The sequence below is a fragment of the Alligator mississippiensis genome, chromosome 4, assembly GCF_030867095.1.
Source record: "Alligator mississippiensis isolate rAllMis1 chromosome 4, rAllMis1, whole genome shotgun sequence".
In the NCBI taxonomy this organism is placed as follows: domain Eukaryota; kingdom Metazoa; phylum Chordata; order Crocodylia; family Alligatoridae; genus Alligator; species Alligator mississippiensis.
The window spans coordinates 227,122,712-227,138,469 of NC_081827.1; the positions used below are offsets into that span (position 1 = coordinate 227,122,712).

Sequence of the window (15,758 nt, forward strand, 5' to 3'; positions counted from 1 at the left end):
CATTTTGATGAGGTAAACAGTTCTGCATTTAAAGGAATATTGTTGGTGTCTGCCCTGTTTTGCCACGTGGCCACCCAGGACTGTGAACTTCTAGTACAGGCAATCCTTGACTTTCGTTTCAAGTTACAATGTTTTGCACTTACAACATTTATAAATTGACACCCTATTTCAACTTTATGATGTCAGTTTTGACTTTACAACGCTTGATCTGATGTGACACCATGCCAGCGAACAAGTTCGCTGCGTCGCTCATCTCTCTGGAGAACATCTGTCCAAACTTCCTTAGACACTTTTTTTAAGAAAGCAGACAAGACTCCAAAAAAACCTGCAGCCAAGACTCCTGAGAAGACTCCAGTCAAGAACACTTCAAAAAGTCCAGCAAAGTCACCTCAAACAAGTCCTTCCAAATCAGTGATTGCTATTCACAATAGAAATACATTAATGTAGCTATATTACTCTATAATTGATTGGGTACAAAATTCTGGGGTATTTTTGGTGAAAATAGGGTATCGGCCTTGGTTCAGGAACCAATCCCCCATTTATAACATTGTTTCTTATGAGAAAATTGGTTCTGAGTTACAATGTTTCGACTTAATTGGTTCCTGAAAACTGCGTCTTGTGTCATAAATCCAAGGACTGCCTGTATAACAGTCTTGGTGTGTTGTAAATGTCTTCTCTTAACAACAAATGAGCTATGTCTGTCCTGATTTGTTTCACATTTGGTATATTTTATCATGAAGTGTCTAAGAAATATTTCCTTGTCTCATTTTCAGTGTAGCATAGTTAACAAAGGAAATCTGTCTGATAGGCTAGAGAGTGAGATGTTTCAGTTTGACGGTAGATGTTGCAAAATGCAATGCTATCATCCCTAAAACATCTTGCTGCACATAAAAGTTATCCCAGCTGTTTCCCCTCCTTCCTCACCTCCCCCACTCCCAGAGTGGTCACTGCTTGGGGCAGGATAGATTACCTAAGTAGGCAAGGTAAACATTACTGACCTTGTTTTGTAATCATGAAAGACTTTGCTTTAAATTGACTCTGAGTCTAACTATTTGCATATTAGTTTGGCCCATGTGTTGTAATCATTCTCCAGCAGGGAACTGTATTGTATTTTATATACTTAACTTTGTTGTCTTGGTTTTGAATATGAAGATTTTATATAAAGAAGATGTTGGAACAGGAACAGCTATTGAAAAGACACCTGAGATGCAGAGAGTTAAACGAACCCAGGATGCAATTAGCTCGGTACAAAATAATTAATTTTTTTAACACCCTTCCTGTTCTAATTCTCTTGAGTGATTTTATCTTTCTCAGTTTTCTTACAAGTGGTTTTCTAACAGTGTTTTTTTGGAATAAGGAGTCAGACTTTACTTCCTACCATTAATTAAACAATAATCTTTCTAATTATTAACATTTTGCTAATTATAATTTTTTTCTTAAAACATGAACCTCTCATTTTAATTCTAATCTTGTCTCAGTGATGTCTATTTAGCATGTTTCTTGTAGCAATATTTTTTGCTTTGCTCTGGCAAATGCAATTAAATATTTAGCACATAAATATTTTTTGTTGTGAGCACTGAATCAAGGGTTACTTACAGGGGTGCTTTTCTTTTCAAACATTTACTTGATAGGTTGTGGGGGACCAGACTTTTCTTGGGATCATTTCCACACACCCCCCTTTTTTTTTTTTGCATCTTGTGAAAAAAAGAGGGAAAAGTGGATGTTTTAAATATATGTTATGTATGTACTTTCACCCATGTTTGTTAGAGTTTATTTTATGAATCCAAAATTGAATGGCTAACTTAGAAAGTGAATTAAGAATGTTAACAGATCTGTGTCAGGGTATTTATATATATTTTAACCATTAAATTTAGTAAGCACTCTTAATGGTTAGGGTGACCATCATCTTGTTTGGAAATACAGGACATCCTGGACACTTTTAAATCTTAAAGTGACCCCCTCCCCTCCTCCTGTGTCCCAAGTCAGATGTCAGCTTCAGGGAGAGGTGGAAGAAGAGTGACATGCTGCAACAGGCCTGGCAGCCCTCCTGGGGCCTGTGCCATTTCTCTTCCCCACTGGACTGTGCCCCATTTTAATCTGTGCCTCATGCCTGGGACAAGCCTCCAAAATCCAGGACTGTCCTGGGAAAAATGGGACAGATCGTCATCCTGTTAACGGTTGGATCACATCTCTGTTCTCATGTATCTTCTGACAGATTCATTGTAAAAGGATCGGGAGGTTTTGAAAACTGTGCTCTACTTTTAAAATGGAGTTATATATAGTCAGAGGTGCTGACTTGTTTCTCTCATCTCTCATATTGAAGTCAATAAGATGTGCAGGTTTTCATAATCCCTGAAAACCAAGCTAATTTTGTTTAGGTGTGTCCTATTTCACAACCTTGGGGCCTCTTTAGCTCTTTTCAAAGACAAAGACCCACCCATGGAAACCAGTCTTCAGGAACAGTTAGGGTTTCAGCTTTAGTTACATGGGGAAGGGAGGCTGAGTCAGATTCTGTCCCTGAGGATTAGGTTCTGTCCCTGCTCCATGCAGCCATAACTCTGGAAAAATGCTTTCTTCCTTCTGCCTTTCAAAAACAAGATGTGTATATTCTGGGCTGTGTTGCATGTAAGAAAATATGGTATAGGATTCCATCGCAACTGCATTGTATGAGACCAGAGTCGAGATGACTTAAATACCCTGATGACACAGATCATAGAATGTGTCTTGACTGTCCTTCCACATGGGTGCATGTAATGCTCTACATTTCAGTAAGTTAGTATATACCCTCTGATTCTTTGTTCTTATGTAATTGGATATGAAGTATGTGTTTTTTTACGTGCTTTAATGTAAGTCCTTTTTTTTTTTTAATGTATGTGACTTTATAGATTAAGTACAAGGAAAGTATTGGAAAAGGAACTCCAATTTCTGATCTCCCAGAAGTGAAACGTGTCAAGGAGACACAGAAGCACATCAGCTCGGTAGTTGCTATTTTTTATACTCATTTGTGTGACCCATCACTGTAGTAACGTCCTGTTTGCTCTACTAAACAGTTCTTCTCTTCCTTTCTAACACATGCTATAATTTTTAACTGTGCCCTGTAGGTGGGTATTCTCCTGAGGCTTAAACTTCTGTTAATATTAAAGGACGTTGCCTGCTGAAGGTACCCCTCCATCATCCTGCTGAGCAGCTGCAACTGGATGCTACAATTCCAGAGTTCTGCACTGTTCAGTCTTGAGGCTTGATAAACGTGTGGCTTGATAAATTGTTGGGCAACACTCCTCTTAACTAAAAGAGAATTCTGCATGTAGAAACATGGCAGGATATGGTCTTTTGTGTATTAGCACCTCAGATGTTCACTATAAATTCAAGTGCCAGTAGTTCCCTAATAAATCAATATTAGTAACTTGTAATGGCTTTCCCTTTCTACCCTTTGTAGCTACCCTTTTTTTATCTCTGCTCCTTTTTATTCTAATTGTTTTTACAGCTTAGTTTAGCATAACAAAGTTATGTTTTCAAGCTATGCTACCTTTTTCTAACCCTGAATTTACTTTGTTTGTTTTCTCCTGCCTTGAATACCTTTTTGACGATTTATTTATTCTAACCATTTTCTTGCTTTGATGGCCTTTTTAAGGAGTGTTATGCAATAGATAAGTATGGTCTGTGGATTTTTAAGAAGAACCACCAATACAATGAAAGTTTCTTGACTCTGGATAATAGCTTTGGATCAGACATCTCATACACTCTTCATGAAAAATACAGGCAACTTTTGAAGAAATAATCACAAGTTCAGACAAATCTTGACTTGTCACAAACCAATGTCAAAATTCAGAGAAGTAGACAAAGAAAATGTACATAGATTTAATTTAAATTAAGTATATTTACAACAAAGAGTGCTGCAGTTACATTTCTGTGAAAAGAGTGCAATTTTCTTATCACCTTTCTGGGTGCTTGTATTCTGCAGGTATTGTACAAAGAGGACCTGGGGACAGGGATCCCAACACCTGTCACTCCAGAGATAGAGAGAGTCAAACGCAATCAAGAACACATTAGCTCGGTATTTTTCAAAGAAATAAAAACTTCCATAACAACTCATCCTTTCATAATAACATCCTAACAATCTTCCTTTGTTTCTTCAATGCTTTATGAAACCCCCCCCAACAACCCAGTATTTATAATGCATTCCCCTTATCTCATTTTGCTTTAACTTTTTGGGTGACTTACAACTTTACATGTGTTTAAAAAAAAAAAACCCTTAAAAAGCAAAACCAAACCAAACCTGAGGTAAGCTATGGAATTAACAAGGTGCTTTCCCTTCCTCTTCATTAACAAATTATCCTCTATATCATTTTTATGGTATATTTGCTGAATAATCAATCACCCTCCACTCTCCTTAGCATTCACCCTTAGATGAAGTGTGAAATAAACAGGAGTATTGGTACTAAAAACTACTCACCAAAAAGCAAAAGTTTAATGACTTTTCCTATTTCAAGTGATTTTTTTGGATCCTTTTTTGTACCTCACAGGTGTTGTACAAAGAGGGCATGGGGACAGGGACCCCAACACCTATCACTCCAGAGATGGAGAGAGTCAAACGCAATCAAGAACACATTAGCTCGGTATTTCTAAAAATTAAAATAAAACAAAACAAAATAAAACCCCTTTAACTCATCCTTATCAATTTTTTCTTTTAACCTGTTGCAGGGCTTTGAATCCCAACCCCTTTTTACTGAATCACTAAATCTTTGTTTGATTATTTAAATATTCCACCTTAATCCAGCTTAGATACTGTAAATAGTACCTTCTTTGACATTTTAACCTTATTTTAACCACACTCCCTTATTTTTCCTTCCATGTGATACTCACAATGGATTTCCCTCTTATTCTTTAGTCACACATGGTAGAAGTTTCTAACAGCCATTAGTATTACCCTGCTGGTGCAGTGCAAATGAAAAATAAAACCTAACATTTCTTTAAAGTATACAGTAGAATGTGCTTAGAACATAACTTGTCCTTTCTTTGTTCTTGCTGTGTTGGATGCTTTTCTTGTGTCCTGCAGGTTTTGGAAAGAGAACTGGGGCAGCATCCCCATCCCTCTGTTGCCATAGCTGAAGAGAATGACATGTGTAATGAAGATTTATTGTAGTATACACAAGCCCTGGGAAAATCTCTTCAGCTTCTAATACATTCCATTTGAATATTGGTCCTAAATTCAGTTTATGCCATGACTTTAATTTCTTTTCTTTACTTTTTTGCATCCCTATTTATACTGTGGGTAGTTTGAATTCATTTACACCACTTTTGAACCAATCACAGGTTGAATTCTCTGCTCACTTTAGGGTTAATGTGCTACTTAGGAGAATATACTGTTATCTCACTTATGCTGTCACATTCACTTAAATTAGTGCAGTTACTCCAGATTTAATAGGATGTAAGTGAAATTAGAATTTGGCTCTACTGTGTCCTCAGATACACCCATACAGCTCTTACCAATAAGACGTGTGCACATAACTGAGATCAAAGCAAATTGCAAAATCAGTGATGTTAGCAGGTTTCTCCCTTAACTTTTCCTTGGCTTGGGTCAGGGTTGATGAAAAAGTATTTGTTGTGCTTAACACTTCCACCACTGCAGCTACATTTTTATTAATTTGTTCCTTTTTTTTCTTTCTTTGACACCTCTTTGCTACCATGCAGGTGTTGTACAAAGAGGGCTTGGGGATTGGAACCCCAACACCTGTCACTCCAGAGATGGAGAGAGTGAAGCGCAATCAAGAACACATTAGCTCGGTATTTTTTGAAAGGAAAAAAGTTCCCTTTAACACCATTTAAGATGAATCTCTTAACATTCATAAACATTTCATAAACATAACATCCATAAACATTTCCCTTCCATGTAATTAACTTCAAAAAAGCAAAACCAGCCTTTTCCCACCATTTACAAATTTCCATGACTGTTACCTACCTTATTTTTGTACCTATTTTTTAGGATTTTTATAATTCTGCAGGAGTCTTAACAATATCCACCTCACTGATTTTGCCCATTTTATAAAACATAGAGCTATTTTATTTGTTTTTCTTTATTTGACTAAATGCTATTTTTCACCTACTGTTGTGTACGTAAGACATGTGACATGACATTTCTGCCTATCTAAAGAATTTTATCAAACTTCATCACAATTACTGAATGCAGCACTGACCTTGGCTGGGTTACTTATGAACTTTTCCAGTTTTTTTTGGTTCATGGTAAATTTGGTACACATAAAAATGTTTTTCCTTCATGTTCAGTGATTAACTTCATACAATGGACTGTTATTATATTTTTACTATTTTTCATGTTTCTTACACTTCCTTGTTGCTATTCAGGTGTTGTACAAAGAAAACGTGGGGACAGGGACCCCAACACCAATCACTCCAGAGATGGAGAGAGTCAAACTCAATCAAGAACACATTAGCTCGGTATTTTCTAAAAAAAATAAAGTTCCCTTTAACTCCATTTTAAAATATTTTTAACCTTTATGCAAAAGGTGACATCCTTATTTCTGTCTGTAATCAACTCATACAAATAAGAACATCCTCTTTTCCATCATTTACTGTAGTTTTCCAGTGATTATAACTTACCTTATTTGTGTCCCCATATTTTTTGATGTAAATAATCTTGAATAATGGCAGTCATCTTATCCCTTACCCCAACCTTTCTTTTGACTCTGAAATTAATTTTTACTTTTAGAAAATAACACCCAGGCCTTTTCTTTGTAATATTGCCTCGATCCCTTATATTTTTTTTCCCAATTTTATTTTATATAGAACTAAGACGTGGTCTTCAGGTCATGTGAATCCATGTAGCTGACTTAAACATAATTACTCCACTTCATGCCTTTAACTACACTTCCTTGTTGCTACACAGGTGTTGTACAAAGAGGACCTAGGGACAGGAACTCCAATTCCTGTCACTCCAGAGATTGAGAGAATCAAACGCAATCAAGAACACATTAGCTCGGTATTTTCTGAAAACAAAAAGTTCCCTTTAACTCCATTTTTAAATAATGTTTTAACCTTTAAAGAAAAAAAACAACCTCCTTATTCCTTTTTGTAATGAACTCATACAAATAAGAACATCCTCTTTCCCACCACTTGACTGCAGTTTTCCAGTGATTGTTACTTACCTTATATCTGCTCCCAGACTTCTGATGTAGACAATCTTGAATGATGTTAACTATCTGATCCCTTGGCCCAACCTTTCTTTTGACTATGAAATTAATTTTTGCCTTTTGAAAATAACACCAAGACTTCTTTTTGTATTTGCTTCAATTTTTGATATTTCCCCCCCTGGTTTTAGTCTATATAAGAATTAACACATGCTTGGCCTGATCTTCAGGTGATATGACTCTGGCTGACTAAATCATTTCAGCCCTGCTGCTTTCATACCTGTAGCAGCAGCGAGTTTATCCTTACAAGCAGGTTGCTTCTTATTAGCGTTAGCATTTCTCCAGTGCTAGTTGCTGACACTCATTTTAAGGTAATCTTCTTAAAAAGAAACAAATAAGAGTCCTTAATATTAACTCTGAACCTTCAGTAGGATTGTATTAATTTTGCGGGGAAGATGAAGCTGCCTAATTGCATATGTGTTAAAAGAAGGAAGCTTAGCAAAATGCCTACTGGGGACTCAGGATCAGATACAAACAAGAAAATGTTCTCTTTTTACTTATAGAAAGAAAATAATTTTCCTAATACTATTTTACTAGCTATTTTAACCTGTAAAAAGACTTCACCCTTAATATTTCATCAGGGGCGTAACAAGGTAGTCAGGTGCCTGGGGCAACTGCCACACACAGGTGCAGTGCTCACCTGCAGTTTCTGCTGCACTGTCAGTAGTTTTCTGCTCCCTTGACCTCCACGTTGGTGTCTGGGGCAGTTGCTCTGCTGCAGTTATGCCATTGTATTTCATGGTAGACACTCAATCAGACAGGAAGATTTTTCCATTAAATATTGATCGCAACATATTGTATATGACACTAACTTCCAAGCTCTTTTTTCCCCTAATAACTTTTCCTGCTTTTGTTGATGGCAGCTATGGAGCCAAATGTCTTCCTTACATGCATCACTTTTCCCTGGCAAGCAGAGTGTTATTGACTCTTGCTTTTTTGTGTTTTTGTTTTTTTAATATTTCCATGTCACCCCACAGGTATTGTACAAAGAGAGCTTGGGGACAGGGACCCCAACACCAATCACTCCAGAGATGGAGAGAGTCAAACGCAATCAAGAACACATTAGCTCGGTATCTTTGAAAAAAGTTCCCTTTAACACCATTTAAAATGAATGCTTTAACCTTTATAAAAATCTCCTACCCCATCCCTTCCAAGTAATCAGCTGATACAAATAATGCCAAAAGAGTCCTCTTTTCCCTCATCCCAGTACATTTTTTACAATGATTGTTACTTACCTTATTTTGTTTTCCAGTTTTATAACTTATAAATCCTAAACAATGTTAACCATTTTACTCCTTGTCCCAACCTCCTTTTTGTCTTAAGCTGTATTGGATGTTTTATGTTCTCTAGTAGATCTCTTTGGCTGCTCAAAGAACATGGGTCTGAATTTCCCAGAGACAGTCAGAAAATTCTCATGCAATCAGACAGACTTTTGCTCAGTATTTGCCAAGGAAAACCATTTTCTTGTTGATTTTGTACCTATTCTAAAATGAGACATTGAGACTATTTGATCACAAAGCCATAATCAAAATGCTCGTTGCTTTCAGTGGCAGCTTTGTGTGTACAGGGAAGCAGGATCAGACCCAGGACTGACTCTGAGATGGTGTAAAATGTAATTCTTTTTGCTCTTCTGATTTGTTTGTTTGTTTTCTTGTTTTTTGTTTTCTCGGGCGCCTGCTTGTTACTACACAGGTGTTGTACAAAGAGCACGTGGGGACTGGAACCCCCACACCTATCACTCCAGAGGTGGAGAGAGTCAAACGCAACCAGGAACACATTAGCTCGGTATTTGTGCTAGGAGAAAAGTTTCTTTTAACTCTGTGTTCAAAATGGATGTTTTAACACTAATTCTGAAAAGTTCCCTCCCTATTTATTTTTCACATAAATCAACTTACACATATTACCACAACTCCTTTGTGTCTTACTGCAGTTTGCAGTGACTGCTTTAACTTGCCAATTTTTGCTCTTCTACTGTTCTTTACAACTTGTTTCCAGTGCTACACTTCTAATCCGAAGAACTTTTAACCATATTCCCTTCTACTTTTTCCTTCCTTTTTTTCCTGAAGCTTTTACTTTGTCTTTTAAAGTGGTAACACTCATTCTGATAATAGCTCCGGCTCCTTATCTGCTGCTTTTTGTGGTTTTGTGTGTAATGAATATAACAGAATATTTCTTAAAAGAATTGTTAATATTTCTTAAAAGAATGGTTATCTACTTAAAAAGATATATGCTAAATCCTTGTTTTCCAGAAACAAATCCCCAAATGCATTCTTTTAAAAGTGTAATACCAGTCGTACAAAATTGGGAGGGGAAGGGAAACAACCTAGGACATGCCTTCAGCTTCAGATTTGTCACAATTAGACTTGTATTTATTGCTGCTTTCTTTGGCTGCTTTCTTGTGTCTCACAGGTGTTGTACAAAGAGAGCTTAGGGAAAGCAACCCCGACACCCATTACTCCAGAGATGGAGAGAGTCAAACGCAATCAAGAACACATTAGCTCGGTATTTCTAACAGGAAAAAGCTCTTTCAGATATGAAATATTTAACAAAATAGTACAAATTTTAACAAGCGGTGCTTCTTAACTTAAAAAGATGTGAATTCACTACTTAGCATTAAAGCCATCCTTTTCTCTTATAAGTAAACTGTGGAACCCTTAACACTTTAATATTAGGTTTTCATATAGGATCTTGACTTTTTTTTTCCTTTTTGTGATTTTTTTTCAGTATTTCCTTTTCTGTTGCTGTTTACCCTTCTAGCATTCTTACTACCATACTATTTTGCTTTTATGCAGTGCTGATACTCTACCGGGACTATTTCTGCACCCAATTAGATTAATGGCAAAGTTCCCATTGTTTTTATTGGAAACAGGAGTGCGCCCACAAAGTAACACTTTCTAAATGTCATCATTCAGAAGCGTTCTTGTCTTTGTTGTTGTTGCTTTTTGATGATTTTTGGATACTCCTTGTATCCTATAGGTTTTGTACAAAGAAAACGTGGGGAAAGCGACCCCAACAGCAATCACTCCAGAGATGGAGAGGGTCAAACGGACTCAAGAATTCATTAGCTCGGTACCTATGAAGTCAACCATTTCCCCCTTTTATCTTATGTTTTAATTAATAACATTCTAACAAATAACAGAAAGGCTTTTTAGCTTTAAAAATTAGGTAATTCTGTCTGTTTGCATAATAATTTCCCCCTTTGCTTCTAAAAATAAACCTAGTTTTAGTGTTAACATTTCACCCTTTGGTTTTTATAATCTTGCTCTTATGTCTGTAGGGCTCTATCCAGATATTAACTGTGGCTGTTGGCCCAAGAGCTCAGCAAAGCCTCTTTCCTCTTTTTCAGGAAAAGCCAAGGAGAGCCTGCCTCTGATGGGCATAGTGCCTTTAACCCTCAGTGAATTGGTATTTGGGTGTGCCTGACCATATGGAGAAAAGTGCTCGGACCCACATAAGTTTATGTCCACTGGGACCAATTCAGTTCCAGTTTGGAATTTGCAGTCTTTCCATTATTTTTTCTGGGATTTGGATTGAGACTCTGGTTGCTTTAAACCTGCCCCTGGAGTCTCATGTTGTCATATACACCAGTTGGGTTCTGGGGAATGAGGACAGAGAAGCATATGTGGGAAGGATGCAGTGACATGAACACAACATCTTCCCTGGACTCAGATTTAAATTTGGCTGATGGGTGTTAGTCAGTCATTAAAAATCACTTTCATAGATTTCATAGATTTCATAGACATTAGGGCTGGAAGGGACCTCGGAAGATCATCGAGTCCAGCCCCCCGCCCAAAGGGCAGGAAGTCAGCTGGGGTCATAGGATCCCAGCAAGATAAGCATCCAGTTTCATCTTGAAGGTGTTCAATGAAGGTGCTTGAACAACCTCCGGTGGCAGGCTGTTCCAGACCTTGGGGGCTCGGACAGTAAAGAAATTCTTCCTCATGTCCAGCCTGAAACGATCTTGTAGTAGTTTGTGACCACTTATTTTTGTCTGAAGGCTGCAAAATAGAGCTTGGCCAAAGAAAAGAGTCCTCCCCTGGGGTGTGCCAAGACAAGTACAGCCATTTGTTTCCCCAGGGACAAGAAGCAGCAATACACCTGGTGCCGCTGCAACTCGTCTCTGAGGAACACCTATGCCATGTGTGCTCTGGCACGTGGCAAGTTTCCCCGGGTGGGCTAGGGGAAGCTGGGGCCAGCACTGTTCTGGCCCCAGCAGACTTAGCTATGGTCCTGGGGGCCTTGGGGAGCTGCAGCCATGGTGCTCTTGCAGCTGAGAGCTTGGTCGGCAGCCAGAGCGTGGGTCTGGCAGGCCAGGCTCTGGTATTGGGCAGCATGTGCTGCCATCACATGCACCACCCTTTTTAAGGCCCTGAATCTCCTGGGGTCAAATCCCTCCCCCCACCCCACACGCACACACACACACGCTGCAAGGTAGCAGTGTAGGGAACACTTGCGTGTGCTGTGTGTGGTGCTACAGACAGGTCTGTGTTGCCACATACAGCACGTCTGTGCTCATCTGGACATGGCCCTGCTGGTTGTGAGATGTTGCACACTAGCAGTTTATCAGTTGTGGAATCCATGCACACCACTTGGGTTGGGGTTGAGCATTTCAGGTGCTTGAGCATAGATGACCACTTCCAAACTGCCCCTCCTACTGTGATTCCTTCTACCCCATCATCTCTGTATCAAGGTTTGCAATAAATGAGGCTGGACTTGTGTGGTATATGGGAGATGGACTCTTTTTCAGCTCTTCTTAGATCAAAAATTCCTGGAGAGAGGACCAACCTTTTCTTTGAATAGGTCTGCTGCAGGCATAGACAACTTTCCAGAGCTTATGGACCCCTGAATGTCATGGATACTTGCAGCTGGATAGAGCCCTTCCATGTTAATATGAAATCAGCTGTTTAATAATCTTTTATTTTTGTTTACAGTTTTTTTTTCATGAATTACACATCCCTGTCCCCAACTGTGCTGGCATTCATGCAGTGAAATATAATAATTGTATAACTTTTTTTTGTATCAGGTTTAATTTCTTTGGATACATCTTTTGTATCCCATAGGTGTTATACAAAGAAAACCTGGGGCAAGCAACCCCGACACCTGTCACTCCAGAGATAGAGAGAGTCAAACGCAATCAAGAAAACATTAGCTTGGTATTGTTTTGAGAAACCCAAAATGGGACATGACAGAGCATCTCTAAATAACTTACTCTGCCTGGTTTCGTTTAACTCCTAATTTTTCCCCCAGATTTTTAGATTGTCGTTTTTTTTATTGGCTCTTACAAGAATTGATTTTCTTTTTCCTATTAACTTATTTTTATAAACAACCTTTTTCCCCTGAGTTTTTTTTCCTCATTAATTAGTGACATTTACTATAACAAAGTAACAATTTAAAATATCCTTCCATTGTACAGTTCTATCATTTTTTGAATACGTCTTTGCAATTTGTAGGTTATGTACAAAGAAGGCTTAGGGAAAGCCACTCCGACACCCCTTACTCCAGAGATGGAAAGAGTCAAACGCAATCAAGAACACATTAGCTTGGTACTGTTTTGAAAAATCAAAATGAGATGTTATTGGACATCTCTAAATAACTTATTCTGCCTGGTTTTATTTAACTCCTAATATTTTCCACAAATTTTTTAATTGTAATTTTTATTGGTTCTTTTGAATTTCAAGAATTGATTTTCTTTTTCCTATTAACTTATTTGTATAAACATCCTTTTTCCTCTGAGTTTTTTCATTAATCAATGACATTTACTATAAAAAGTAACAATTTAAAAATATCTTGCCATTGTACAGTTCTGTGATTTTTTGAATACGTCTTTGCAATTTGTAGGTTATGTACAAAGAAGGCTTAGGGAAAGCCACTCCGACACCTCTAACTCCAGAGATGGAAAGAGTGAAACGCAATCAAGAACACATTAGCTCGGTATTGAAGAAAATAATCCAACAGCTTTCTATTAAAAATAACAAGCCTGAAAAACTCTCCCACAGCTAATTTATCCCAATTTTTCAAGTCTTTTTTCTTTGCTTTTTTCAGTTAAAACATGTTTTACTTTTTTGCTTTATCAAATAACTTTTTAACTGCTTTACTTTGAGATTTATACCCATGCACTGCTGAGTCTGATTAAACAATAACACCATTGACTGAGTGTTTCTTCAACAATTGTCTAGTTTTTGATTTCTGGATACTTTTTTTGTACACTATAGGTATGGTACAAAGAGAACATGGGAAAAGGAACTCCGACACCTATGACTCCAGAGATGGAGAGAGCTAAACGCAATCAAGAAAATATTAGCTCGGTATTTAATAGGATGATAAGCAAAAAATAGCAAATAACATTTTAACAACATAAACTGTGTATTCCTTTCCTTATTCACCTTAAGATCCTAGTTCAGATATTAACTTTACTACCTAGTTTTGAATTCTAAGAAGAATATAACGAAATAACTCTAAACTAAAATATAACTAAAATATAACCCTTTTAATTCTTATCATTTTATTATCCCTGTTTAACCAACTCCTTGTTTACGTATGATTAACTGCTTCAGGATTTTAAAATAATTATTTGATTTTTAAATAACAAATTTAACTATCTAAATCCCTAATAATATCTTCTGTGCTTAGTGTGCTTACACAATATGAGATGCAGAGTGAACATTCTTCAACAGCACTGGTATCTGGTTTATTTTTCTGATATTTTACATAAAATAAGTTAAACACAAAAAGTTTATCCCCTTATGACAATTCCCCTGCCTCCCCGCCCTGCCTTCTATTCATCCTGCTGTAGCTTGCAAACTGTTACGTACCCAAGTAGTTTCAGCAAGATTGATTTGTCTAGATAGTCATGATGAATGTAGAATTGGAGAGATTATCCATATATTCATGTGCATAACTGTTTGCAGGATGGGGACACAGGCAAAACTGAGTCAAAATTTTGCTTAGGACTGCTGCAGAAGGATATGTAAAACCTCATAATATAATTTAATATAAAAAGTCTGTATAGTGTAAATGTAATTATTTCTCATTTCATACCTTTCTGCTTGATGTGCTTGCCAAGAACTCAAAGGCAACCTCGCTGACCCCTGTTCCTTCCCTGTTTCTCATTTATCAGGTTCTTTATTCAGATAGTTTCCGGAAACAAGTGCAAGGCAGAGCAGCATATGTGCTTGATACTCCTGAAATGAGGCGCGTACGAGACAGCCAGCGACACATCTCCACGGTAGGGATTGATTTTTTTAGAAGTTTGAGAAGTAGTGTAAGAATTGAACTCAGAGGTCTCATGAGATCCCATATTTGCCAGGTCTGGGCTAATGTACCTATGGCAATTCTTGTTACAATACTGATCTGTCAAAAACATAAAAGAATTCAAAAGGGGTAGGCAACTTGGATTACAAAAGGTTCAAAGATGTCAGTGCACATCTCTACCTGATAGCCCCTCAAGAAAAATCAGTTATTTAACTAACCTCCAGAAAAATAGACATGTATTTTTGTTTTACTTGTAGGTGAAATACCATGAAGATTTTGAGAAACACAAAGGTAGCTTTACGCCTGTGGTTACTGATCCCATTACAGAGCGTGTGAAAAAGAACACGTATGATTTCAGCGATATTAACTACAGAGGCATTCAAAGGCGTGTTGTGGAAATGGAGTGCAAACGAGTGGACCAGGATCAAGACAACAATCTTACAGGTATTCTGCAGTCCGGAATTTTATGTTTAATCCAGAGCTTTTTCGATTTGGTGTAGAGGGATTATAGAACATTTAAAGAGCCATGTACATTACCATATTTTACAGAGTATGGGTTGACACACACAAATTGACCCCATGTTTCTGTAAAACAGTTAGGATTTTTGTATGTCCAGTGTATAAATCGACCCAGCCTTGGTGTGCAAGGCACTGAAAGCCCAGGTAGGCTAGTGGGAGAGGCAGCATGCTGGCGGGCTCCCAGGAAGTTGGACCGGGTCCCTGGGAGCTTGGGTAGTATGCCACACACTGGCAGGCTGCCCAGCTGGTCTCAGGAGGTGCTGCCACTGTGCAGGGATGGACTGCCCCCCCCTGCAGCTCAGGAGCTGCCTGGCCTGGTGGCAGCTCCCTCCCCAGCCACGGAGCAGGCAGAGAGGCTCTGCCAAAGGCAGGATTGAGCCCCTCACTGCTTCTGCCTTCAGCAGACACCTGTGACTGGCAGAACGCCTGGCGCCGCCCGGGAAGAGGCTGGCTTCCTTAGGGGCAGCGCAGGGTGTTGGGCAGGGGCAGGGGAGCCTAGGGGTGTCAGACAGGGACGGCCTGACCCCTCTGCCCTTGCCTGACACCCCGTGCTGCCCCTGGAGAAAGCCAGCCCCATCCCGGGTGGCACCAAGCATCCTGCTGGCTGCAGGTGCCAGCTGAAGGCTGAAGCAATGAGGGACCCAATTCTGTTTTTGGCAGAGCCTCCCCACCTGCCCCACAGCTGGGGAGCAAACTGGAAGCTGGGTCGGGCAGCCCCTGAGCTGTGGGAGGGGGCCCAGTCCTTCTCTCCGTGGTGGCAGCACCCCTTGGGGCTGGCTGGGCAGG

General features: G+C 38.7%; 1 protein-coding gene across 1 annotated transcript in view; it reads left to right on the top strand.

Annotated features, from left to right (window-relative positions):
* Positions 1 to 15,758, top strand: part of NEB (nebulin) — a 210,907-nt gene that overhangs the window by 188,530 nt on the left and 6,619 nt on the right. The window contains exons 139-154 of the mRNA XM_059726275.1: positions 1,153 to 1,245; positions 2,886 to 2,978; positions 3,962 to 4,054; positions 4,524 to 4,616; positions 5,692 to 5,784; positions 6,361 to 6,453; positions 6,902 to 6,994; positions 8,180 to 8,272; positions 8,895 to 8,987; positions 9,612 to 9,704; positions 10,179 to 10,271; positions 12,263 to 12,355; positions 13,041 to 13,133; positions 13,415 to 13,507; positions 14,320 to 14,427; positions 14,711 to 14,897. Of these exons, the coding sequence (XP_059582258.1) occupies positions 1,153 to 1,245; positions 2,886 to 2,978; positions 3,962 to 4,054; positions 4,524 to 4,616; positions 5,692 to 5,784; positions 6,361 to 6,453; positions 6,902 to 6,994; positions 8,180 to 8,272; positions 8,895 to 8,987; positions 9,612 to 9,704; positions 10,179 to 10,271; positions 12,263 to 12,355; positions 13,041 to 13,133; positions 13,415 to 13,507; positions 14,320 to 14,427; positions 14,711 to 14,897 (1,597 nt within the window). The remainder of the gene's footprint in view (positions 1 to 1,152; positions 1,246 to 2,885; positions 2,979 to 3,961; positions 4,055 to 4,523; positions 4,617 to 5,691; positions 5,785 to 6,360; positions 6,454 to 6,901; positions 6,995 to 8,179; positions 8,273 to 8,894; positions 8,988 to 9,611; positions 9,705 to 10,178; positions 10,272 to 12,262; positions 12,356 to 13,040; positions 13,134 to 13,414; positions 13,508 to 14,319; positions 14,428 to 14,710; positions 14,898 to 15,758) is intronic.